At 42.9% G+C, this 26,337-nt stretch overlaps 2 protein-coding genes and 1 pseudogene across 3 annotated transcripts; 2 read left to right on the top strand and 1 right to left on the bottom strand.

Moving 5' to 3' along the window:
- The first annotated feature begins 1,379 nt into the window (after positions 1-1,379).
- On the top strand, positions 1,380-2,885 carry LOC130198367 (E3 ubiquitin/ISG15 ligase TRIM25-like; annotated as a pseudogene).
- Positions 2,886-4,643: 1,758 nt separating this feature from the next.
- On the bottom strand, positions 4,644-11,525 carry LOC130198226 (zinc finger protein 239-like). Of its 2 annotated transcripts, none has more exons than XM_056421371.1 (3): positions 11,294-11,525; positions 9,886-10,065; positions 4,644-6,022 (listed from the first exon to the last, which is right to left on the bottom strand). In XM_056421371.1, the coding sequence occupies exons 1-3, from the start codon at positions 11,502-11,504 to the stop codon at positions 4,821-4,823; spliced, it is 1,593 nt and encodes a 530-aa protein (XP_056277346.1). In that variant the 5' UTR covers positions 11,505-11,525; the 3' UTR covers positions 4,644-4,820. The 2 variants fall into 2 exon arrangements, with proteins under 2 accessions (XP_056277346.1, XP_056277347.1); XM_056421372.1 differs by lacking the exon at positions 4,644-6,022 and adding an exon at positions 6,867-7,377.
- Positions 11,526-20,343: 8,818 nt separating this feature from the next.
- Positions 20,344-26,111, top strand: LOC130198366 (uncharacterized). The gene is made up of 5 exons (XM_056421518.1): positions 20,344-20,392; positions 24,852-24,986; positions 25,086-25,242; positions 25,383-25,541; positions 25,856-26,111. The coding sequence occupies exons 1-5, from the start codon at positions 20,344-20,346 to the stop codon at positions 26,109-26,111; spliced, it is 756 nt and encodes a 251-aa protein (XP_056277493.1).
- Positions 26,112-26,337: the final 226 nt, after the last annotated feature.

Here is a 26,337-nt window from a genome sequence, read left to right as displayed (position 1 = left end):
TCCGTCCCCCTTTTTTGCCTTGTTCGTGACCCTTCTCCCCTTTTCCAGCTCCCTTTCCTTGTGCTCTGCCCTCTTCTTTTAAGCTTAGCCCTGCCTCAAATTTTCCTAAACCCTACTGGGTTTAACTGAGTGTGTTTTTCCCACCCTTTTTTTTTTCTGCAAAAAAGTTTTCCCCTCTGGTTGTGATGCCACAATATATATATATATATATACATATATAACACAATACAAAGAGAAATGATGTGTAAACATAAGGTTATTACTAACATTATCTATCCAACTGTTATTCTGAACCTTAGGGTTTTAATAGAGGGGTCTTACCACCGATGGCCGCTAGAGGGAAGTGTAGCCTCACGGTGGGCCGGTCTCAGATTGACATTCACACATATCGTCTTTTTCTCATCTCACAGACCTATTCCTTCACAACCATCTGTTGAATAACTTTAGTGAACTTATAGAATAACGTGATGACTTCTATCGTGTGACCAAACATCTGTAATATTTACATCAAAACATCTGCTGAGACAAACAAAGGAGTGAGCCGCAATGAGCCGCAGTCATTGAGAGGAGACGCTGTGAAAGCACCCGAGGACACGAGTGATGACGTCATCGCCGAGGCGTTGTGAACGAGCAACAACCAACGTGGACACGCCCACAACTGAGTCTGGCTGGTTGCCAACTTCCTGTTCTACAAACTGGTTTCTTGGTCTGTGGCAACAATATTAATGTGTGAGATCATGGAATTATTCATGGAGTAATTGAACAACTTCTGACCTCCACATATGAATTATACTTGTAGTCTAGCTTTAGTAGTCATGCATGTTGCATGTCGACGTGAAGAGGAGTCACAAGCTTACGCCTCTGAGCCCTCGTGCTCGTGGAGAATAACAGGAGACGGTATTCATCATCACGACTGGTTGCTCGCTGCCTCGGCATTTCATGTCAGATCCTGTTGTCGTGTTCCACTTGAGACAGCTGCTTTGCATCAGAGCGTCGACTTCGACCCAGAGAGTTACATGTAGAGATGGCGTCTGCAGAGAGATTTATAACAACATGAAGGCATGCAGAGGGCGAGCCGGGGGAACTTTAGAGTCTGTGAGGGAGAGGCTCCTGACTGACTGCTTCTACCTGCTCGGCTGCTTTAATGACAGGCAGCAAACTGATTCAGGAGGACAAACAAATCACTGGGACAAACCTCATCAGGCAAACTGGATTTGAGGAAGAGTTGTAGAGAAATATGGAGCAATCATCAACATCTGAGCAGCACATAAATATGTTAAAATGAAGAAAGTGAGGTGATGTAAAACATGGAGTAGGTTGTAACAGAGTCTTTGTCTGTAAATGAGGAACAAAGTTCACATTCACAGCGCCGCTCCTCCTCCAGGAATGAAGTACAGCTTGATAAGCCCCTCCCTCTTCCTCCTGCTCTCAAACACAGACGGCTGCACTCTGTCCACACACTTCCTGGTTCCCTCCCAATAGAGCTGACACGCCCCGTTCACTGAACCGTCACATGTTGTTCACATCAGAAGTCAAAGCAGAGTCGCTTCTGAGGAAGTGAAACTCAGGCAGTCGTTGCTCCTGAGAGGTGAAATGGAGCAGAAAGGAGTTCAGCTGGATCGGGAAACCATCTCTTGTTCCATCTGTCTAGATCTCCTGAAGGATCCGGTGGCTATTCCCTGTGGACACAGCTACTGCATGAACTGTATTAAAGCCCACTGGGAGGAAGAGGAGGGGAAGAAACTCCTGCTGCACTCAGTGTAGGAAGACCTTCACACAGAGGCCTGTCCTGCTGAAGAACACCATGTTGGCAGTTCTAGTGGAGCAGCTGAAGAAGACTGGACTCCAAGCTACTCCTGCTGATCACTGCTATGCTGGAGCTGAAGATGTGGCCTGTGATGTCTGCACTGGGAGGAGACTGAAGGCCTCCAAGTCCTGTCTGGTGTGTCTGGTTTCTTACTCTGAGAAACACCTTCAGCGTCATTATCATGTTCCTCAATTCAAGAAACACAAGCTGGTGGAGCCCTCCAACAAGCTCCAGGAGAACATCTGCTCTCGTCATGACGAGGTGATGAAGATGTTCTGCCGTACTGATCAGCAGTGTATCTGCTACCTCTGCTCTGTGGATGAACATAAAGGCCACGACACAGTCTCAGCTGCAGCAGAAAGGACCGAGAGGAAGAGAGAGCTGGAGGGGAGTCGACTCAACATCCAGCAGAGAATCCAGGACCGAGAGAAAGACCTGAAGCTGCTCCATCAGGAGGTGGAGGCCCTCAACCTCTCTGCTGATAAAACAGTGGAGGACAGTGAGAAGATCTTCACTGAGCTGATCCGGCTCATGGAGAACAGAAGCTCTGGCGTGAAGCAGCAGGGCAGATCCCGCAGAGAACTGAAGTGAGTCGAGTCCAAGAGCTTCAGGAGAAGCTGGAGCAGGAGATCACTGAGCTGAAGAGGAACGAGGCTGAGCTGAAGCTGCTGTCACACACAGAGGATCTCAAGCAGTTTCTACTCCACTACCCTCACTGTCACCACGCTGAGTCTACACACTCGTCCGGCATCGATATCCGTCCTCTGAGACACTTTGAGGATGTGACGGCGGCTGTGTCAGAAGTCAGAGATAAACTACAGGACGTTCTGGGGGACAAGTGGACAAACGTCTCACTGGCAGTGACTGAAGTGGACGATTTACTGTCTCCTTCACAAGCAGAGCCCGAGACCAGAGCTGGATTCTTAAGGTATTCATGTGACATCACTCTGGATCCAAACACAGCACACACACATCTGTTATTATCTGAGGGGAACAGAAAAGCAACATTTATGAGAGAAGAACAGTCTTATTCTAGTCACTCAGACAGGTTCACTCCATGTGGTCAGGTCCTGAGTAGAGAGAGTCTGACTGGACGTTGTTACTGGGAGGTGGAGTGGAGAGGAAGAGTTGATGTAGCCGTCTCATACAAGAATATCAGCAGAACAGGGAGAGGGGATGAATGTCTGTTTGGATACAATAATAAATCTTGGGCGTTACGTTGTCTCAATAACAGTTTTACATTTCTTCACAACAAAGTCCAAACTCCCGTCTCTGGTCCTCAGTCCTCCAGATTAGGAGTGTACCTGGATCACAGAGCAGGTGTTCTGTCCTTCTACAGCGTCTCTGACACCATGACTCTCCTCCACAGAGTCCAGACCACATTCACTCAGCCTCTCTATGCTGGACTTGGGTTTTATTCTCCTGGAGACACTGTTGAGTTCAGTAAACTCAAATAGACAGAAGTGAGTTCAGGGACATCTGGTTAAAGTCTGTGTTTTAAGTCTTAAACTTATTTTGTTTCCATCATCGTCGCTGAGCAGACTTTTCTTCACTTGTCAATCAAACCTTGTGGGCGGGACTTGTCCATCTTCTCCTTATTGTTGTGTAGGTGTCTGAGTTCCTGTAGGTGGCGCTCCTTCCTGTGTGTGTTGAGTCATGGAGGCTCTCACTGCTCATGATGCTCTTTGTTTACCTGAACTCATATTTATCTGCAGGGAAATGTAAAATGCTCTGAGCTCTAAATGTTTGATGGATATTGTTATTGATGTATTCTTTAATTTAAGTTTCTCTTCCTCTGCATGGGTCTTAAAGAGAAAGCACCAGAGCTTCTTTATCGGAGGTATTTTGTTCTTAGAACTTCATGCAAATTATTCTATTAATACATTTGTGAGACTAAATGTTGTTGTTGTTTTCCAAATCAACGTACAAATGATGTACTGTGTTGTTTTATAAAATAAAGTATCATAATCAATAAGTAAATCTTTCATTATTCTTTTACATAACTGAGATTCTGGTCAAACTGGTTTAACAGGTTCACATGATGAATAAAGTATTTCTTGAATGATCAAAGTACTTTCTTCTTGTCTTATTTTCAGGGTTTCATACGAAGCTAATGTATAAAATATGAAACTAATGAGAGAATAACTGAGTCAGTTTTCCTCTTGAAACACCACAAAGTCCAGAGTTCATGTTGAGACCAGAGAACATTTGCCAGTCAGTCTCTGTGCTTTAAACTTTCCTCTAAAACATGTTTGTCACAGAGAAATGAGAGTTTGATATCACTTGTTGATGTTTACAACCACGAGTGTGTTTGTCTACAAAAGATTCATCAACACACTTAAACACCTTTAAAATAGTAACAATAATTCAGGTCATTTTGTTAAAATAGTTCCTGGTGGGCTCTCCCAGCATCCATTAACTCCATTGCAGTATATCTGCCTTATTTGCATATATTGCAGGAGCATCGGGCATTCTTTCACAGAATCACATGCATGCAGCAGCATTGGCCAGCCTTTGTCTATTTGGGTCTGTAGATTTCTCCTTTAGCACCAACAGTGAGCATTAGTTAACACCTCAGTTGCATATTTAAACATAACACTTCAGAAAACTTTTGAACAATTGATTAAAACTATGGTCTTAATGGCAGTAACCAACTGGAGAAGTTTCATGGTGACATATGGATAAAGTGTAACACAGTTTCAGTAACACAAAGTGAACTTGCAAAAGTCTCTTTATGTAGACTTTAAACAATTACAGGGAAAATGCATTTTAAATACAGACGTATTTGTGCAGTTTTTAGTTTGTTTTTAGTTACCTCCATCCAAGACACTCAGTATGTTGTTATTGTTTTTAATAAAGATTTATCAAATGATTAAAAAAACACTGTCTTCCATCTCATTTACAAACAAATTACATGGGAAACAATGAAAAAAATGTTACCTTATTTTTATGAAACACAACATAAAGAGAACAACTCACATAGTTAATTTGTCGCTATTGGAAGAAACACATTCTATCCTGTGTGGACTCTCATGTGTTTCTTCAGACCTTGCTGTGATACAAACGTTTTTACACAAACATCACAACTGAATGGTTTCTCTCCTGTGTGGACTCTAATGTGTGTCTTCAGATGTCCCCGGTGTATAAATCTTTTTCCACAAACATCACAACTGAATGGTTTCTCTCCTGTGTGGATTCTCATGTGTCGCTTCAGAGCTCCCTGTTGTGTAAATCTGTGCCCACAAACATCACAACTGAATGGTTTCTCTCCTGTGTGGACTCTCATGTGATCCTTCAGATGTCCCTGGTGTGTAAATCTTTGCCCACAAACATCACAACTGAATGGTTTCTCTCCTGTGTGGACTCTCATGTGTGTCTTCAGATTTCCCTGTTCTGTAAATCTTTTCCCACAAACATCACAACTGAAGGGTTTCTCTCCTGTGTGGACTCTCATGTGTCGCTTCAGAGCTCCCTGTTGTGTAAATCTTTGCTCACAATCATCACAACTGAATGGTTTCTCTCCTGTGTGGACTCCAATGTGATTCGTCAGATTTCCCTGTTGTGTAAATCTTTTCCCACAATCATCACACCTGAATGCTTTCTCTCTCATGAGCTCTTTTGATCGTGATTCATTGGATTTGTTGCCGGTGTTACATCCCACCTGACTTACAAGAGCTTCCTTATATTTCAGGGCATGTGCAGCAGACTCAGGTGCCCTGGGCTCCTTCCAGACATTGTCCCCGTCTTCACTGTCAGGTCCAGAATCTGACAAAGCTTCTTGCCAATCACCACAACTGACCTCAGTCTCAGAAGAGTCTGAAGCCTCTTCATCATCAGCATTTGGATGTGAATGACGATGTGGATTTAGGTTCCTGTCTGGTCCTGATCCCCCACAGTCCTCTCCATCAGTTTCCGTCTGTATTGTCGTAGCTGAGCTGCAGGCGGGAGGCTCCGCCTCTTTGTTGTCCTCCGTCTGGCTTTGATGAAGCCGTGAGGTCTGAGGTTCGTCATCTTCACTCTTCACAGTAACAGCAGTGGATAAGAACTTGGTGATATCGGCCTCCTCCAGCACAATGAGCTGATCTCCCTCTAGACGGGTCCAGAGATCCTGCAGCTCCTCTTTTATGAGGAGGGGCTCTGGGTCCTCTTTTATTTGAAGGGGCTCCGGGTCCTCAGGGGGGACATTTGGTTTAATCCAAACCAGCTGCTGGACATCTGCAGGGAGCACATTATGAACAACGGTGACTTCAGACTGATATCAACTTTCATTACTGACTAAATGTGTATTTGTTGCTCTTCATGTACAAACACAGAAATACAAAACAATAACATTTGTAAGCAGCGGGGCCCTATTTCTCGTACGTGGCTCAACAAAGTCGATCAAATGTCCTATTTTCCCGCTTAATTTAACGAGATGATTGACATCAGGCTCTCTGCGTCTCAAAGGCTGATCCGCCCTCAAACTGTCTCGTTAATTCTAACCAGACGTCAGTCCTCAGGATGATTGCCCGTCCGACATCAAAAGGGGGAAGCGTCGATCACAGAAACATTGATTTTATAACGGCACAAAGTCAAATAAACTCAAAGGAAGAAATAACCACTATTTCTGCTCTATACTTGTGAAATCACACAAACGTGGAAACATCAAACTACTCAACGCGTTTGGTGTGAACATAAGTGTTAAATATATCGGCTAATTTTAAGTGCCTCGTCACCCCATCATATAACCATCTCTACTCTTCCAGAACAAGTAGATAATATAAATGTGTGCAAACATGTATGTGGAGATGATCATACAGAACAGGAGTTTGAATATGTGTGTGAATGTGTGTGTGAATGTGTGTGTGGGCCAGGGATCGTAATGAACACATCCAGAAGTTTAAGCGCTAAATAAACTTTATGAACAGCTCGGCATACAGCGGCTTTCCTGATGTTCTGCATCGCCGACACTGGACCACACTGGACCACACAACCAAGAGGACAAACTCAGAACAAGAATCCAGAAAGTAACATTTCTTCAAGAAAGTCGAAGTACAAAAGTACCAGAAGTAAGAGCCACTGAAGTACTAATCTGTGTTTTAATCCAGATATTAGTCGGAAAAGATGTGTTTTTAGTTTCCGGCGGAAGGTGTAGAGCAGTGGTCCCCAAACTACGGCCCGCGGGCCGAATCCGGCCCACCTCCACATTTGGACCGGCCCCCTGAACAATACCAGACGCGTTCCGATTTATTATTTTTTTCACCTGGCCCGCTGCCGTTGAGATTGCAGTGAGACGCGGAGAAAATCACTCCAGCAGACAAGGGAAACGTTATGTGTGCCTCTCAGGAAAAAGTTTGGGGACCCCTGGTGTAGAGACTTCCTGCTGTCCTGATGTCAGTGGGGAGCTCGTTCCACCAATGAGGAGCCAGGACAGCAAACAGTCTGGATGTAGAGTGATGAGCTCGAGGTGCAGGAGTCACAAGTCGGTTGGCTGTTGTGCCGGGGTGTACGGTGTGACCACATCCAGGATGTAGACGGGGCCCGATCCGTTCGTAGCACGGTACGCAAGAACCAATGTTGTGAAGCGGATGCTGCTCCACTGGTAACCATGAAGAGAGCGGAGGAGTGGAGTGGTGTGGGAGGAGTCAGGCTGAAGACCAGCAGGAGCATTCTGGATGAGCTGCAGAGGTCGGATGGCCTTAGCAGGTAGAGCTGCCAGGAGGGAGTTGCAGTAGTCGAGGCGCGAAATGACCAGAGCCTGGACCAGAGCCTGGACCAGAACCTGGACCAGAGCCTGGACCAGAGCCTGGACCAGAACCTGGACCAGAGCCTGGACCAGAGCCTGGACCAGAACCTGGGCCGCCTTCTGAGTAAGAAGAGGCCGTGTTCTCCTGATGTTGTGCAGCATGGACCTACAGGAACGCGTTGTCGCAGTGATGTTGGCCGTCAGGGAGAGTTGACTGTCGAGTGTCACCCCGAGGTTCCTGGCAGTCTGGGGCGGGGCCAACACAGAGCTGGTGAAGGTGGTAGTCAGGTCGTGGGTGGGGGACTCTTTCCCTGGAAGGAATAGTAGCTCGGTCTTGTCAGGGTTGATTTTCAGGTGGTGAGCAGACATCCACTGAGAGATGTCTGTCAGAGAGATTCTGCTACCTGTGTTTCAGATCAGGGAAACGAGAGGATCAGTTGGGACTCATCAGCATAGCTATGGTAGGAGAAGCCAATGACAGAGCCCAGAGAATGAGTGCACAGAGAGAAGAGGAGGGGACCCAGGACGGAGCCTTGAGGAACCCCAGTAGTGAGAGGACAAGGATCAGACACAGATCCTCTCCAAGGTACCGTAAGTGTGGTCGTTGAGGTAGGAAGAGAAGAGGGAGAGTGCAGAGCCTGAGATACCAGGACCTGAAGGGAAGAGATAAGGATCTGGTGGTTCACGGTGTCAAATGCTGCAGAAAGGTCTAGAAGGATAAGGACAGAGAAGAGAGAGGCTGCTCTAGCAGAGTGAAGGATAAGGACAGAGGAGAGAGGCTGCTCTAGCAGTGTGAAGGATAAGGACAGAGGAGAGAGGCTGCTCTAGCAGAGTGAAGGATAAGGACAGAGGAGAGAGAGGCTGCTCTAGCAGAGTGAAGGATAAGGACAGAGGAGAGAGAGGCTGCTCTAGCAGAGTGAAGCTGCTCAGACAGCAAGGAGGCCAGTCTCTGTTGAGTGGCCTTGAATCCAGACTGGTGAGGGTCAAGAAGGTCGTTGCCGTGGAGACAGGAGGACACTTGGTTGAAGATAGCTCGCTCCAGAGTTTTGGAAAGAAAAGGAAGAAGAGAGACCGGTCTGTAGTTGCTGACTTCAGACGGGTCGAGGTGGGTTTCTTCAGGAGAGGGTTGACTCTTACCTCCTTCATTACTATAAAACAATGAACATTACTATAAAACAATGAACATTATTATAAAACAATGAACATTACTATAGAACAATATACATTACTGTAAAACAATGAACATTACTATAAAACAATGAACATTACTATAGAACAATATACATTACTATAAAACAATGAACATTACTATAAAACAATGTACATTGCTGTAAAACAATGTACATTATTATAAAACAATGTACATTATTATAAAACAATGAACATTACTATAAAACAATGAACATTACTATAAAACAATGAACATTACTATAAAACAATGAACATTACTACAAATAAATGTACATTACTATAAAACAATGAACATTACTATAAAACAATGAACATTACTACAAATAAATGTGCATTACTATAAAACAATGAACATTACTATAAAACAATGAACATTACTATAAAACAATGAACATTACTACAAATAAATGTACATTACTATAAAACAATGAACATTACTATAAAACAATGAACATTACTACAAATAAATGTACATTACTATAAAACAATGTACATTATTATAAAACAATGAACATTACTATAAAACAATGTACATTACTATAAAACAATGCACATTACTAAAAAACAATGAACATTACTGTAAAACAATGAACATTACAATAAAACAATGAACATTACGATAAAACAATGAACATTACTACAAATAAATGTACATTACTATAAAACAATGCACATTACTAAAAAACAATGAACATTACTGTAAAACAATGTACATTACTATAGAACAATGAACATTACGATAAAACAATGAACATTACTATAAAACAATGCACCACACTGTCACGTATTTCCACAACTGGATGTCTGGTGAAGTCATAATTCAGCCAACGACCTTCTCTCGTTCTCTCCTTTCCAGCGGGAGGATTTATTCTCTGATCACGTGTCAAACAGAAGCTCATGTGATGCATCACAGAGTCCTTCTCAGGCAGCACAGGTCAGAACCCAAAACCACTCTGCTCTCCCAGAACAAGTCCGGCTCTTCCAGCACCCACATCCCGTGACGTGGTCCTGACCTCGGATCTGCTCGTGTGCTCCTTCCTCACAGGAGGGGCCCTCCTCCCCCTCTCATTTATTATTATTTACTCGACACATCTCCTCGCCGTGTCGACGTAAACCCGTAACACGAGCACGAAGACGGGAATAATAATGGAAAAGCACAAACCTGATCTGTGCAGCTGAACTCGAGGGTTGAACACGGCCTCCAGGAGTTTGTGTCGTCGCTCATTTTCCCTCAAACGAGAAACTTCCTCCTCATAATCGGCTGTGAATCTGTCAATCAGCCCCAGAGTGTGTTCAGAAGCCGCCTGGAGTCTCTGCTTCACCAACAGTCTCAGCATTTCTCCTGGAGACGGACACAGAAGGTCACAGTCCAACAGTCAGATAGTGACCTCCTAACGTCGCTTCCTAACCACTTCTCCTTGACCTCTGGGGAACACGTCACGGGGTCAAGGAGAGATGGGAAGGAGAGTTCATGAGGAGTTAGGAAAAGAGGATCAGACTCAACTCTCACCAAACTACGTAGTTATGATGCGACAGCATGTTAGTGAGGTCAGTCTGCACGGTGGAACTACAACGTTCAGGAGATGGACTACAAAAAAGATCTGAGAGACTTTGTCATCATTGTATTACTTTATCAACACAAACAACCTGGTTCATAGTATTACTTTATTAATATAAACAACCTGGTTCATAGTATTACTTTATCAATACAAACAACCTGGTTCATAGTATTGCTTTATTAATATAAACAACCTGGTTCATAGTATTACTTTATTAATAGAAACAACCTGGTTCATAGTATTACTTTATTAATATAAACAACCTGGTTCATATTATTTCTTTATTAATATAAACAACCTGGTTCATAGTATTACTTTATTAATATAAACAACCTGGTTCATAGTATTACTTTATTAATATAAAGCTACTAAACCGTCTCATTGTTCAGTTTCTAACAAGCTGAATTAAATACGTTCTCACACTAACAATGACTCACATCTCTTTGTGTTGTTTTGGTTTGTATGCAGATTATAATCTGATCCCAATAGATTATGAAACACCACAACTCAGTGTGACCAAGAAGTGACTTGATGGTGTTTTAAATTGTAATGTTGATTCAAAAGATGATCATCAGAAACAACTCTGACTAAAGGACCAGCTGCACTCAATGCAGTTTAACCCTTTCACCACAGCTTCTGGAGCTGAAGTCACATCAAAGACTGAGGCTGCAGAACACCTGAGAGATCAGACACTCTGACCGCTTTACGACACTCTGACCGCTTTATATTAACACACACTATTGCAAACAATTAGATCCGTTAGATCCTCGTAACACACACACACGGTTATTAATAGACTAAAACATCTCCGTGAGGTCCTGGAGGTTTGACTAGAGGACCGTCGGGTGTGTAAAGTTCCTCCCTGGTGAAGCTGGTCGGAGGAGAGCTGGAGACGAACCATGTTCACCAAAAGTCTCGCTGACTACAACCAACGAGCTGGAAACGGACTAAATTTGACGTAAAGCCGTAAAACGAGCATGAAGACCGGGACCAGGAAGAAGAAGCACCGACCTGATCTGTGTCGCTCATGTTCTCTAAAAGGAGAAACGTCCTCCTCATAATCTGAGATTAATCTGTCAATCAGCCCCAACGTGTCTCCAGAAGCCGCGTGGACTTGCTGCTTCACCAACAGTCTCAGCATTTCTCCCGGAGACACGGAGACCGACACCGGAGGCTCGTGGGAGAGGAGAAGGTCCGCAGAGTCCGTCTCCGAACCACGCATGCGCGGTTAGATGTGCGTCCGACTGGCCCTGACGTCATGATCACGTTGGGCACCGATAATCTCACGAGAGCGAGGCGCTTGCTGTTGCTTCTCCACGGACTGCCTGGCCCAGTGCATGATGGGAGAGCCCAACGAGGTCTGTAAACTACAAGTTGCCTACAGAATGAACTAACAGGAAGTGAGTGACTTCCTGTGTTTTCTTGACAGGCAGCTGGAGACCCTCCCACGTGATGACGCTGTTTTAAAACTCATATTGGAATTATATTGAGGTTATTTGCAAATAGTTATTGAAATAAACATTTTGCATTTTGGATATGTTCTCAAAAATAAAGCAGTCCAAAAAAATGCCAAATAAGATCAGATAAAACATTATATAATAATAATAATATAATATATCATTATACAATATATATAATTTATTAATAAGTTCAAATATTTATTATATTAATTATGAAGCGCCCTGATTCTCTATCTTTAAAAGAAGGAGAAATAATAATCACTGGCCTGTTATATATATATATATATATATTTATTCATAACACAATACAAACAGAAATGATGTGTAAACATAAGGTTATTACGAACATTATCTATCCAACTGTTATTCTGAACCGTAGGGTTTTAATAGAGGGGTCTTACCACCGATGGCCGCTAGAGGGCAGTGTAGCCTCACGGTGGGCCGGTCTCAGATTGATATTCACACAGATCGTCTTTTTCTCACCTCACAGACCTATTCCTTCACAATCATCTGCTCTAGCCCTTTGGTTGCCCTAGGCGAGATTGGGTTGTGTGCCCCCCCCCCACACACACACACTTTCTTTTTTATTATTTTCATTAATTTATTAAAGTTAGGATTAAATTAACTCCATAAACCGTGCAAAACACTCTTACGCACCTGGAAGGACATTTAAGCAAATGATGACCCTCTATACCCTAACTATACCCTCTACAAACAAAAGTGCTTTTTTGGATACGGTACGTACCAATACAACATTAAAACATTGAAGTTCTTTGTACTTATGTCCCCATCTCAAATAATAGAAGATGAACAGTTGTTTCTGGTATTTCTATTCACCTTCAAAATTGACACAGCATTAAAATTTGACTCGTCTGGACTTCCTGATGGCATATTCGTTGATGGTATCAAATAATATTTTACTTGAGACCTCTTGGTTGATGCTAGTCAGCCCAGTGAGGCGTTCCTGACTCATCGTTGACCTCAGGTAGGTCTTCAGTCATTTTAATATAGAGAAGCTTCTTCCAGCAGAAGCTATTGTCACAGGTAGTGTGACAGCAATGCTGAGGGACACCCACATATTTGGAAAAACTTCTTCAAGTTTCTTGTACTTTAAGTAATTCAGAATTTCCATTGTCGTCATGCCGGTGTTACACCCTACTGGTTTTCAAACTGTAGTATATTGTCACCTACCGTGTAATATCAGTTTATACGAAACATGCAAAGTCAGAGCTCAAAGGTTTAACAATCTATATGACATGCCTCGACTTTGGAAGACCACATCTCCGGGAGTAGAGAAGAACATATGTAACAGGCCTGGGCGCAGCGACGTTAGTAGATCATTTCTAGAATATTACGTGATTCTGTCTTTAACTGGGTCACGGAGGCCACAGTTCAGTTTGAACTCAGAGGTTCCACGTGTCTTTAGGTTCAACCTATAGATCAGTTCCTGAATTAGGTAATTTTGCATGAAGGTGATTGGTCCACGAAGGCCGGGGATAATAAACTCCTCCTATTTGGTTGTGTATAAAATGTATGTTAAAATGTATGTTAGATAGACTTTCTCAATTCGGTTCCTGAAGGATCTCCAGGTGGCCTGCAGGCGCCTGTTCCTGACCTGTGCTTGTTGAGAATGAACTCAATATTCTTGTCAAGTGCTGTTGTCCCTCGAACCTCTTTTTTCATCAAACGTCTTCAAAACCGACTTCAAGATCGGCGGGAGCAGTAACGACACAAACCAACTGGTTTTCAAACCTACTGGTTTCCCTGCGCGTGCGTTGTGTAACGTCTGCAGCGGGGCTCTGTCTCGCGCACCAGATTCGTCACACATTCACAAACATATCGCTGGAGATCTTCAAGCCACCGTTCATATCCATTTCGGCGATTACGGTTGTATAAGTGAGCAGCGCATCACAGCCACGGATGAAGAAATACATTTTAGAAAAAATAAAAAGATCGCACCGACCTGGGTTCGATCTCTTTCACGCAAAATGAGACTGCACTAAAGGTCACGCGGTCTATGCGCTGCGCCACCAGATATCACTTCAAACCAAAGCAATTTAGAGCTTTCACGTAACTAACGTAACATAACGTAACGCAACTGCTCCAAATTAGGAAAATATCGACAATAACCATCAATTCAATCTGAAAATCAGGTTGACAAGTAAACGTGTGGCTGAAGGGGCGCCCCAGGATGATCATGATTAATAAACATGTTTTAATATGCTTGTTATTCTAACTATGATTAATGGGAAGTAGGTCTGAGGCCGACACTAGAAGGCACCCCAACCCATTGGTCGCCCTAGGCCAGGGGTGGGCAAACTTTTTGACTTGCGGGCCACAATCGGTTCTAAAATGTGACAGAGGGGCCGGGCCAGGAGCATTTGGACACGCAATGTAATTTATTAAACCTGGAGATTGCGTCTGATTTTTATACATTTCAATTGAAGGTGCAAAGTTAAAGAAATCGACATTCACTGGAAAAAGATCAATGGAAGCAATTTCAACATTCAAAACATATTATTACCCAACGAAATAATCAAGCTCAATAATTTCTAATTGTTTTAAACCCCGCAAAATAATGGACGGATTGTCTCAGCTCTCTATATAATGAGGCACAATTGTCCTCAGGTTCAAGTGGAAAGAGAAAATATGGCCCTAAAGCTGAAAATTGAAGTTCGATTTTTAAAAATTCTTCATATCTCTTCTGAAAACACACCTTTACTCATGTGGACGAACTGTTTTGGTGTTTGAAATTGGTTTACAAAAGGTCATAGGTTCACAAAAGCAGTGAAATATCTGAATACAATGCTAGATACCTGTATATAAATGTGGAAAACTAAATTTGTTCTTATCGTTTTTTGAGTAAAAATGATGTGGTCCGTCACACAGCAGCTTCTTCAGTCAGGCCATCAGGCTGCTGAACAAGGACTGAGACCCTCATTAACACTATACACATATATATATTGTCATGATGTATATTCTATTACATTGTTTTATATATAGAAACTTGAAACTTGAAACATTAACCAAAATGATAAAGATGAAATTGAGAAATGACTTCATATTGCAGATAAATCTTCATGGGGTGTGTGCAAATAGAAAATGACCATTACATTTTTTCTTCTTCAAATAAATATGTATTGTACATAAATAAATAAATCAAACTACATTATATACATGTTGAGAAATAGAAAATAGAACACAACTATTGGCACAGACTATTTACAAGATGGCTTCACATCGTGTCACGAGACCTCTCTGCTGGCCGGGCAGGTTGAGCTGCAGGCGCTGGTGAATCCTCTCTGTAAAATACAATACTAGTCAGCACCGCACACATGTAACGGACACCGTGACGGAACACGTAACGTTGAGTAAAGACCCTTACCCGGGCCCAAGTGGACCTCTTGTGGCTGCGTGTTCCTCCTCGTGGCTCCGCAGCTTCTCCTCCTCCAGAGGCTCCGCGCTGCTCGCCAAAATCACTGCGGCTGTTTCTAAATGAGCCTCACCTGTGTGGTGGGCGGGTGCTTTGTGATTTACTGAGTGTTCATTGGTTGTTTTTTTCGCAAAATGTTGACAGACAAACGGATTGACAAATCATGGTGAAGGGTTTCGTGTGACGAGTACTTTCCGCGCCAACACACACCGGAAGTAAACAAAGTTGCGATTTGGACAAGTTCGGCGGGCCGGATTAAAAAGCCTAACGGGCCGGATATGGCCCGCGGGGCGTAGTTTGCCCATGTCTGCCCTAGGCAGTCGCCTAGTTCGCCGAGAGCAATCGCCGGCCCTGATCTGTTGAATAACTTTCGTGAACTTATAGAATAACGTGATGACCTCTACCGTGTGACCAAACATCTGTAATATTTACATCAAAACATCTGCTGAGACAAACAAAGGAGTGAGCCGCAATGAGCCACAGTCATTGAGAGGAGACGCTGTGAAACCACCCGAGGACACGAGTGATGACGTCATCGCCGAGGCGTTGTGAACCAGCAACAACCAACGTGGACACGCCCACACTTACCAACTGAGTCTGGCTGGTTGCTGACTTCCTGTTAAGAGAGTCTGACTGGACGTTGTTACTGGGAGGTGGAGCGGAGAGGAGGAAGAGTTGATGTAGCCGTCTCATACAAGAATATCATCAGAACAGGGATCGGGGATGAATGTCTCTTTGGATTCAATAATAAATATTGGGCGTTAGATTGTGTCAATAACAGTTTTATATTTATTCACAACAAAGTCCAAACTCCCGTCTCTGGTCCTCAGTCCTCCAGATTAGGAGTGTACCTGGATCACAGAGCAGGTATTCTGTCCTTCTACAGCGTCTCTGACACCATGACTCTCCTCCACAGAGTCCAGACCACATTCACTCAGACTCTCTATGCTGGACTTGGGTTTGATTATTTTTCTTCTGGAGTCACTGCTGAGTTCAGTAAACTCAAATAGACAGAAGTGAGTTCAGGGACATCTGGTTAAAGTCTGTGTTTTAAGTCTTAAACTTATTTTGTTTCCATCATCGTCTCTGAGCAGACTTTTCTTCACCTGTCAATCAAACCTTGTGGGCGGGACTTGTCCATCTTCTCCTTGTTGTTGTGTAGCTGTCTGAGTTCCTGTAGGTGGCGCTCCTTCCTGTGTGTGTTTAGTCGTGGAGGCTCTCGCTGCTCATGATGATCTTTGTTTACCTTAACTAATATTTCTCTATAGGAAAATGTAAAATGCTCTGAGCTCTAACTGTTTATTGAATATTGTTAATGATGTATTCTTTAATTTAAGTTTCTTCCTCTGCATGGGTCTTAAAGAGAGAAAGCACCAGAGCTTCTTTATCGGAGATATTTTGTTCTTAGAACTTCATGCAAATTATTCTATTAATACATTTGTGAGACTAAATGTTGTTGTTGTTTTCCAAATCAACGTACAAATGATGTACTGTGTTGAATTATAAAATAAAGTATCATAATCAATCAGTAAATCTTTTATTATTCTTTTACATAACTGAGATTCTGGTCAAACTGGTTTAACAGGTTCACATGATGGATAAAGTATTTCTTGATTCAAGAATTAACAAAGTACTTTCTTCTTGTCTTATTTTCAGGGTTTCATACGAAGCTAATGTATAAAATATGAAACTAATGAGAGAATAACTGAGTCAGTTTTCCTCCTGAAACACCACAAAGTCCAGAGTTCATGTTGAGACCAGAGAACATTTGCCAGTCAGTCTCTGTGCTTTAAACTTTCCTCTAAAACATGTTTGTCACAGAGAAATGAGAGAGTTTGAGATCACTTGTTGATGTTTACAACCACGAGTGTGTTTGTCTACAAAAGATTCATCAACACACTTAAACACCTTTAAAATAGTAACAATAATTCAGGTCATTTTGTTAATATAGTTCCTGGTGGGCTCTCCCAGCATCCATTAACTCCATTGCAGTATATCTGCCTTATTTGCATATATTGCAGGAGCATCGGGCATTCTTTCACAGAATCACATGCATGCAGCAGCATTGGCCAGCCTTTGTCTATTTGGGTCTATAGATTTCTCCTTTAGCACCAACAGTTAGCATTAGTTAACACCTCAGTTGCATATTTAAACATAACACTTCAGAAAACTTTTGACTTTTGAACAATTGATTAAAACTATGGTCTTAATGTCAGTAACCAACTGGAGAAGTTTCATGGTGACATATGGATAAAAACATGTTTACCCTCTTCACCTGTAGTGTCTTCAAAATGTGTGTAAAACAAAACAACAATGGGATCTGTAAGAGAAAGTGGAACACAGTTTCAGTAACACAAAGCGAACTTGCAAAAGTCTCTTTATGTAGACTTTAAACAATTACAGGGAAAATGCATTTTAAATACAGACGTATTTGTGCAGTTTTTAGTTTGTTTTTAGTTTCCTCCATCCAAGACACTGTCGTATCTTCTCGCCAGCCGGAGGATGATGATGGAATTGATGATGAAGAAAGGATCGCTCGAGAGACACCGTACTTCACAAGAATGTTGAGTTTATTCTTAGAGGTACAGGTCAGGGAACAAACGCCTGCAGGCCGCTTGGAGATCTTTCAGGCATCGAATTGAGAAAGTCTAACATTCATGTCTTCAGCTTCTCATTATATACCCAACAGTCAGGAGACAGTCATGAGACACTCATTGATCCGGCCCTTGGGGTCCAATCAACAGATAGGCAGAATCGCCACTCAGGCAGGTTTTTGTTTACACACCAGGTTGTTGTTTGGACTTCGTAGGTTCGAACCCCAACTCGAGGCATGTCATATGATTCTTGAACCTTGAGCGCTGACTTGTAGGTTTCATATAAACTGATATTATACAGTAGATGAAAATATACTACAACACTCAGTATGTTGTTATTGTTTTTAATAAAGATTTATCAAATGATTAAAAAACACTTTGCCTTCCATCTCATTTACAAACAAATTACATGGGAAACAATTAAAAAAATGTTACCTTATTTTTATTAAACACAACAGAAAGAGAACAACTCACATAGTTAATTTGTCGCTATTGGAAGAAACACATTCTATCCTATGTGGACTCATGTGTTTCTTCAGACCTTGCTGTGATACAAACGTTTTTACACAAACATCACAACTGAATGGTTTCTTTCCTGTGTGGACTCTCATGTGTTTCTTCAGACCTTGCTGTGATACAAACGTTTTTACACAAACATCACAACTGAATGGTTTCTCTCCTGTGTGGACTCTCATGTGTAGCTTCAGAGCTGCCTGTCGTGTTAATCTTTTCCCACAAACATCACAACTGAATGGTTTCTCTCCTGTGTGGATTCTCATGTGTGTCTTCAGATGTCCCTGGTGTGTAAATCTTTTACCACAAACATCACAACTGAATGGTTTCTCTCCTGTGTGGATTATCATGTGTGTCTTCAGATGTCCCTGTTCTGTAAAGCTTTTCCCACAAACATCACAACTGAAGGGTTTCTCTCCTGTGTGAACTCTCATGTGTCTCTTCAGACTTCCCTGGTGTGTAAATCTTTTCCCACACTCATCACACCTTAATGATTTCTCTCTCATGAGCTCTTTTGATGGTGATTCATTGGATTTGTTGCCAGTTTTACATCCCACATGACTTACAAGAGCTTCCTTATATTTCAGGGCATGTGCAGCAGACTCAGGTGCCCTGGGCTCCTTCCAGACATTGTCCCCGTCTTCACTGTCAGGTCCAGAATCTGACAAAGCTTCTTGCCAATCACCACAAGTGACCTCAGTCTCAGAAGAGTCTGAAGCCTCTTCATCATCAGCATTTGGATGTGAATGACGATGTGGATTTAGGTTCCTGTCTGGTCCTGATCCCACACAGTCCTCTCCATCAGTTTCCGTCTGTATTTTCGTAGCTGAGCTGCAGGCGGGAGGCTCCGCCTCTTTGTTGTCCTCTGTCTGGCTTTGATGAAGCCGTGAGGTCTGAGGTTCGTCATCTTCACTCTTCACAGTAACAGCAGTGGATAAGAACTTGGTGATATCGGCCTCCTCCAGCACAATGAGCTGATCTCCCTCTAGACGGGTCCAGAGATCCTGCAGCTCCTCTTTATGAGGAGGGCTCGCTCCTCTTTATGAGGAGGGGCTCTGGCTCCTCTTTTATTTGAAGGGGCTCCGGCTCCTCTTGGTCCTGGTCCTCAGGGGGGACATCTGGTTTAATCCAAACCAGCTGCTGGACATCTGCAGGGAGCACATTATGAACAACGGTGACTTCAACTTTCATAACTGACTAAATGTGTATTTGTTGCTCTTCATGTACAAACACAGAAATACAAAACAATAACATTTGTAAGCAGCGGGGCCCTATTTCTCGTACGTGGCTCAAGAAAGTCGATCAAATGTCCTATTTTCCCGCTTAATTTAACGAGATGATTGACATCAGGCTCTCTCTGCGTCTCAAAGGCTGATCCGCCCTCAAACTGTCTCGTTAATTCTAACCAGACGTCAGTCCTCAGGATGATTGCCCGTCTGACATCAAAAGGGGAAGGCCGATCACAGAAACATTGATTTTATAACGGCACAAAGTCAAATAAACTCAAAGGAAGAAATAACCACTATTTCTGCTCTATACTTGTGAAATCACACAAACGTGGAAACATCAAACTACTCAACGCGTTTGGTGTGAACATAAGTGTTAAATATATCGGCTAATTTTAAGTGCCTCGTCACCCCATCATATAACCATCTCTACTCTTCCAGAACAAGTAGATAATATAAATGTGTGCAAACATGTATGTGGAGATGATCATACAGAACAGGAGTTTGAATATGTGTGTGAATGTGTGTGTGGGCCAGGGATCGTAATGAACACATCCAGAAGTTTTAGCGCTAAATAAACTTTATGAACAGCTCGGCATACAGCGGCTTTCCTGATGTTCTGCATCGCCGACACTAGACCACACTGGACCACACTAGGAGATTATTAGTCCCAAGAAATTGGTTCTCTACATTTAACCCATCCTTGGTTAATGGGAGCGATATTAAGAGTGATCGACCGAGAAGCTCTTCAGGGGTTCATTGCAGCCCTCCAGGGCGCCGACGACCCAACCTAATAGGGAGAGGAGATCGAACCCACAACCTTGGGGTTGCCAGGATGACCCCACCCCAACTGAGCTACAGCCGCCACAACCAAGAGACCAAGAGTACAAACTCAGAACAAGAATCCAGAAAGTAACATTTCTTCAAGAAAGTCAAAGTACCAGAAGTAAGAGCCACTGAAGTGCTAATCTGTGTTTTAATCCAGATATTATAGTCTGAAAAGATGTAGAGACTTCCTGCTGTCCTGATGTCAGTGGGGAGCTCGTTCCACCAATGAGGAGCCAGGACGGCAAACAGTCTGGATGTAGAGTGATGAGCTCGAAATGCAGGAGTCGGTTGGCTGTTGTGCGAGGTGTACGGTGTGACCACATCCAGGATGTAGACGGGCCCGATCCGTCAGAGAGCTGATGCAAGAACCAATGTTGTGAAGCGGATGCCGCTCCACTGGTAACCATGAAGAGGCGGAGGTGGTGTGGGAGGAGTCAGGCTGAAGACCAGCAGGAGCATTCTGGATGAGCTGCAGAGGTCGGATGGCCTTAGCAGGTAGAGCTGCCAGGAGGGAGTTGCAGTAGTCGAGGCGCGAAATGACCAGAACCTGGACCAGAACCTGGACCAGAGCCTGGACCAGAACCTGGACCAGAGCCTGGACCAGAACCTGTGCCGCCTTCTGAGTAAGAAGAGGCCGTGTTCTCCTGATGTTGTGCAGCATGGACCTACAGGAACGCGTTGTCGCAGTGATGTTGGCCGTCAGGGAGAGTTGACTGTCGAGTGTCACCCCGAGGTTCCTGGCAGTCGGGGGCGGGGCCAACACAGAGCTGGTGAAGGTGGTAGTCAGGTCGTGGGTGGGGACTCTTTCCCTGGAAGGAATAGTAGCTCGGTCTTGTCAGGGTTGATTTTCAGGTGGTGAGCAGACATCCACTGAGAGATGTCGGTCAGACAGGCAGAGATTCTGCTACCTGTGTTTCAGATTGGGGGAACGAGAGAATCAGTTGGGTGTCATCAGCATGGCTATGGTAGGAGAAGCCAATGACAGAGCCCAGAGAATTAGTGTACAGAGAGAAGAGGAGGACGGAGCCTTGAGGAACCCCAGTAGTGAGAGGACAAGGATCAGACACAGATCCTCTCCAAGGTACCCGTAAGTGTGGTCATGGAGGTAGGAAGAGAAGAGGGAGAGTGCAGAGCCTGAGATACCAGGACCTGAAGGAAGAGATAAGGATCTGGTGGTTCACGGTGTCAAATGCTGCAGAAAGGTCTAGAAGAATAAGGACAGAGGAGAGAGAGGCTGCTCTAGCAGAGTGAAGGATAAGGACAGAGGAGAGAGGCTGCTCTAGCAGAGTGAAGGATAAGGACAGAGAGAGGCTGCTCTAGCAGTGTGAAGGTGGATAAGGATGGAGAGAGAGGCTGCTCTAGCAGAGTGAAGGATAAGGACAGAGGAGAGAGAGGCTGCTCTAGCAGAGTGAAGGATAAGGACAGAGGAGAGAGAGGCTGCTCTAGCAGAGTGAAGCTGCTCAGACAGCAAGGAGGCCAGTCTCTGTTGAGTGGCCTTGAATCCAGACTGGTGAGGGTCAAGAAGGTCATTGCCGTGGAGACAGGAGGACACTTGGTTGAAGAAAGCTCGCTCCAGAGTTTTGAAAGAAGAAGAGAGACCGGTCTGTAGTTGCTGACTTCAGACGGGTCGAGGTGGGTTTCTTCAGGAGAGGGTTGACTCTCACCTCCTTTATTACTATAAAAAGATGTACATGACTATAAAACAATGAATATTACTATGAATATTAATATAAAACAATGTACATTACTATAAAACAATGAACATTACTATAAAACAATGTACATTACTATAAAACAATGTACATTACTATAAAACAATGAACATTACTGTAAAACAATGAACATTACTATAAAACAATGTACATTACTATAAAACAATGAACATTAAAAACAATGAATATTACTATAAAACAATGTACATTACTATAAAACAATGAACATTAATATAAACAATGAATATTACTATAAAACAATGAAACAATGAACATTACTGTAAAACAATGAATATTATAAAACAATGTACATTACTATAAAACAATGAACATTATTAAAACAATGTACATTACTATAAAACAATGAATATTACTATAAACAAACATTACTATAAAACAATGAACATTACTATAAAACAATGTACATTTGTAAAACAATGAATATTATTATAAACAATGTATATTACTATAAAACAATGAAACAATGAACATATTACTATAAAACAACTATAAAACAATGTACATTACTAAACAATGTATAAAAACAATGTACATTACTATAAAACAATTACTATAAAATAAAACAATGTACATTACTATAAAACAATGAACATTAAAAACAATGAATATTACTATAAAACAATGTACATTACTATAAAACAATGAACATTACTAAAACAATGAACATTACTATAAAACAATGAACATTACTATAAAACAATGAACAATACATTATAAAACAATGTACATTACTATAAAACAATTACTATAAAACAATGCACCACACTGATTTCCACAACTGGATGTCTGAATTCATAATTCAGCAACGACCTTCGTTCTTCCTTTCCAGCGGGAGGATTTATTCTCTGATCACGTGTCAAACAGAAGCTCATGTGATGCATCACAGAGTCCTTCTCAGGCAGCACAGGTCAGAACCCAAAACCACTCTGCTCTCCCAGAACAAGTCCGGCTCTTCCAGCACCCACATCCCGTGACGTGGTCCTGACCTCGGATCTGCTGTGTGCTCTTTCCTCACAGGAGGCCCTCCTCCCCTCTCATTTATTATTATTTACTCGACACATCTCCTCGCCGTGTCGTAAAACCCGTAACACGCGCACGAACTCGGGGATAATATTGAATAAGCCCAAACCTGTTCTGTGCAGCTGAACTCGAGGTTGAACACGGCCTCCAGGAGTTTGTGTCGTCGCTCATTTTCCTCAAATGAGAAACTTCCTCCTCATAATCTGCTGTGAATCTGTCAATCAGCCCCAGAGTGTGTTCAGAAGCCGCCTGGAGTCTCTGCTTCACCAACAGTCTCAGCATTTCTCCTGGAGACGGACACAGAAGGTCACAGTCCAACAGTCAGATAGTGACCTCCTAACGTCGGCTCCTAACTTCTCCTTGACCTCTGGGGAACACGTCACGGGTCAAGGGAGAGATGAAGGAGAGTTCATGAGGAGTTAGGAAAAGAGGATCAGACTCCACTCTCACCAAACTACGTAGTTATGATGCGACGGCATGTTAGTGAGGTCAGTCTGCACGGTGGAACTACAACGTTCAGGAGATGGACTTCAAAAAAGATCTGAGAGACTTTGTCATCAAGATGACATGAAACACCTGGTTCATAGAATTACTTTATTAATATAAACAACCTGGTTCATAGTATTACTTTATTAATATAAATAACCTGGTTCATAGTATTAGTTTATTAATATAAACACCTGGTTCATAGTATTACTTTATTAATATAAACAACCTGGTTCATAGTATTACTTTAATATAAACAACCTGGTTCATATTACTTTATTAATATAAAGCTACTAAACCGTCTCATTGTTCAGTTTCTAACAAGCTGAATTAAATACGTTCTCACACTAACAATGTCTCACATCTCTTTGTGTTGTTTTGGTTTGTATGCAGATTATAATCTGATCCCAATAGATCATGAAACACCACAACTCAGTGTGACCTAGAATTGACTTGATGGTGTTTTAAGTTGTAATGTTGATTCAAAAGATGATCATCAGAAACAACTCAGACTAAAGGACCAGCTGCACTCAATGCAGTTTAACCCTTTCACCACAGCTTCTGGAGCTGAAGTCACATCAAAGACTGATAGGCCGCAAGGTGAACATCGAAAAGTCCTTTAGAAAATGAATCCCGCTCCACAGTCGCGCATCTACACAATCGTTTGCTCATAAAAAAGAACGAGTTGTGCTAACCTACCAAAAAAAAGTTCGTCGCTGAATTTGCCGTCGATTCTCGATGCGACTATGTTTTATGCCGAACTAGTTTCTTCAGAGCGTAATAGGATCTTGGTCGCCAGTGGTGGCACGGTTCGACACGTGATCGGTCTACACCAATGAGGTAGCTGCTTTTTGTCAACAGAATGCCAAGATGGCGTCCTCGAGCAGCACGAAGAATAAGAAAATACACCGGAATATATTAATAAATCCACACAAAAAACATTGTTTTATGCATATTACTTCAGTCAAGCACGAGGAGGTACATTATTTCACCACTACACGATGGAATACATACAGGACAAGCCTACAAACGTGGCTCGGGTTGGACGGTGAGTCTCGGGACGTGGCTGAGAACTTCAAACACTGTGTTGATGTGGAGTTTGACAATATTCCCGAGGATGCTGGCTTTCATCACACGTGCTACCGTAGATTTACGGACAAAAAGTCCATGGCAAAGGTGGAAAGTCTACGCGTGAGAGGCAAGAAGCGACGGTAGCCAACGAGGCCATTCCATCGACTTCTAGCGGCACGAGTCCAACAAAGAAACTGCGATGCAGGTCAGGGCTGCCGAGCGCAGCTCTGGCCTGTTCTTCCGGCCCTGGGCATCATTTACCAAAAAAAGGAGAAGTTCGTCAACCGAGCAGGCAAACGACAAAGGGATCCTCTGTCAAAGGCTGAAACATTAACAGCAGGTAAACACACACACACACACTGGTTGAGTGACTGAAAGGTACAATTATGTGTGAGATATGTCAACAAACTCATTGAGCTCTCCTTTTTGTTTTGTTAAGGCCAATTGCAGAAAGCTGCCGAGTTGAAGGAGGACCAAAGTATTCTTTTGCATATAAAAGACAAAGACTGTGTGGCTCTGGAGGTGCAGAACCACAAAGGCTGTTATAATCAGTACACCAGGTTTTTGACGAGGCCTGAAAAACCAGAGAAAGACCAGTAAGTTATTTATTATATTGCATTTCAAGGAGCTACTAACTTAACATTGCATAAGTAAACATTCAATCTGCATTCTGTTGTATGTGCACACAATCACAACACATATTCGTTTATTTCCTTCTCATTCATATGTGTTCTAGGAATGAGCCCACGTTTGATGTCAGCTATAAGATATTCTGTGAAAGGATCATTCGCCAAAGGCTGCTTGTCAACCAAGAGGTGCTGAGAATGGGCCAGCTGAGGAAGGCCTTCATTGAACTGGGGAAAGCAAATGAAGGTCTTGATGCTTCAAACTACAGGTAACTGCAATGCATTTTTCTCTCACGTCTTATTATTTGTCATGTGCAAGTCCAACTTTACACAACATGTGTGTGACAGGCCTGAAAAACTGTTTTTAATTCTTGCTGTTTGCACAAACATGTACCAGTTGGCAACAAGGAGAAGTGTGTGTGTGCGTGCGTGATGTTGTGTGCCTTTCTTGGGCATCTTTGGTGTTAAATGTGCTGTATGGCAGATAGGTTCTAGCCTGTAATGTCTTGTACCACCTGCACCACTCTCTGCTTTTCATGATACTCCTGTGACTCTTAATTGTCACTGTTTTGTTCTGTTGCAGACAGGATATGTTGAGGAAGAGGCTGGCTCGTGATTTCCCCCAGCTGGTGTTTCACATCCCCACCAAGCGCAACATCTGCGAGCTGGTTTTTGCAGAGACCCTGTCAACCGGTACACTCGTGGACATGCTACCTTACCCATCAGGTGCAGAAACCACACAGTCTAGTGAGTTGAGCCAGACAGACAGCGAGACTGAGAAAGGGACAACAAAAATGCAGACCTTACAACAGTGGGCAAAAACCTCTGCTTGTACATAGCACATACAAATCAATGTCACTGTGTGACTGTTAAGGAGGGTGTACAGTCTGTTCATGTTGTTGAAGACCTGCAGTGTGATCATGAAGAATGTGACACAAGGGTGTTCTTACATGCACAACATGCTGCACGGGAGCATAAAGCTGTCATCAAGAGCTCTGACACTGATGTGGCAGTCATTGCTGTAAGTGTGCAGACAGATTTCCCATGCAGTTTATATGTTTTCAC

The sequence above is a fragment of the Pseudoliparis swirei genome, chromosome 8, assembly GCF_029220125.1.
Source record: "Pseudoliparis swirei isolate HS2019 ecotype Mariana Trench chromosome 8, NWPU_hadal_v1, whole genome shotgun sequence".
In the NCBI taxonomy this organism is placed as follows: domain Eukaryota; kingdom Metazoa; phylum Chordata; class Actinopteri; order Perciformes; family Liparidae; genus Pseudoliparis; species Pseudoliparis swirei.
This window is presented reverse-complemented; position numbering and strand designations above follow the sequence as displayed.

Excerpts from the sequence above, each read along its gene's own strand:
- LOC130198226 (XM_056421371.1), bottom strand. The coding sequence starts at position 11,504 with ATGCGTGGTTCGGAGACGGACTCTGCGGACCTTCTCCTCTCCCACGAG. Across the intron at positions 10,066-11,293 it reads ACATGAGCGACACAGATCAG|GAGAAATGCTGAGACTGTTG; the intron begins GTCGGTGCTTCT and ends GTCCGTCTCCAG. Across the intron at positions 6,023-9,885 it reads AGTTCAGCTGCACAGATCAG|ATGTCCAGCAGCTGGTTTGG; the intron begins GTTTGTGCTTTT and ends TGCTCCCTGCAG.
- LOC130198366 (XM_056421518.1), top strand. The coding sequence starts at position 20,344 with ATGACCCCACCCCAACTGAGCTACAGCCGCCACAACCAAGAGACCAAG. Across the intron at positions 20,393-24,851 it reads CCACAACCAAGAGACCAAGA|GTCAGGGCTGCCGAGCGCAG; the intron begins GTACAAACTCAG and ends ACTGCGATGCAG. Across the intron at positions 24,987-25,085 it reads GGCTGAAACATTAACAGCAG|GCCAATTGCAGAAAGCTGCC; the intron begins GTAAACACACAC and ends TGTTTTGTTAAG.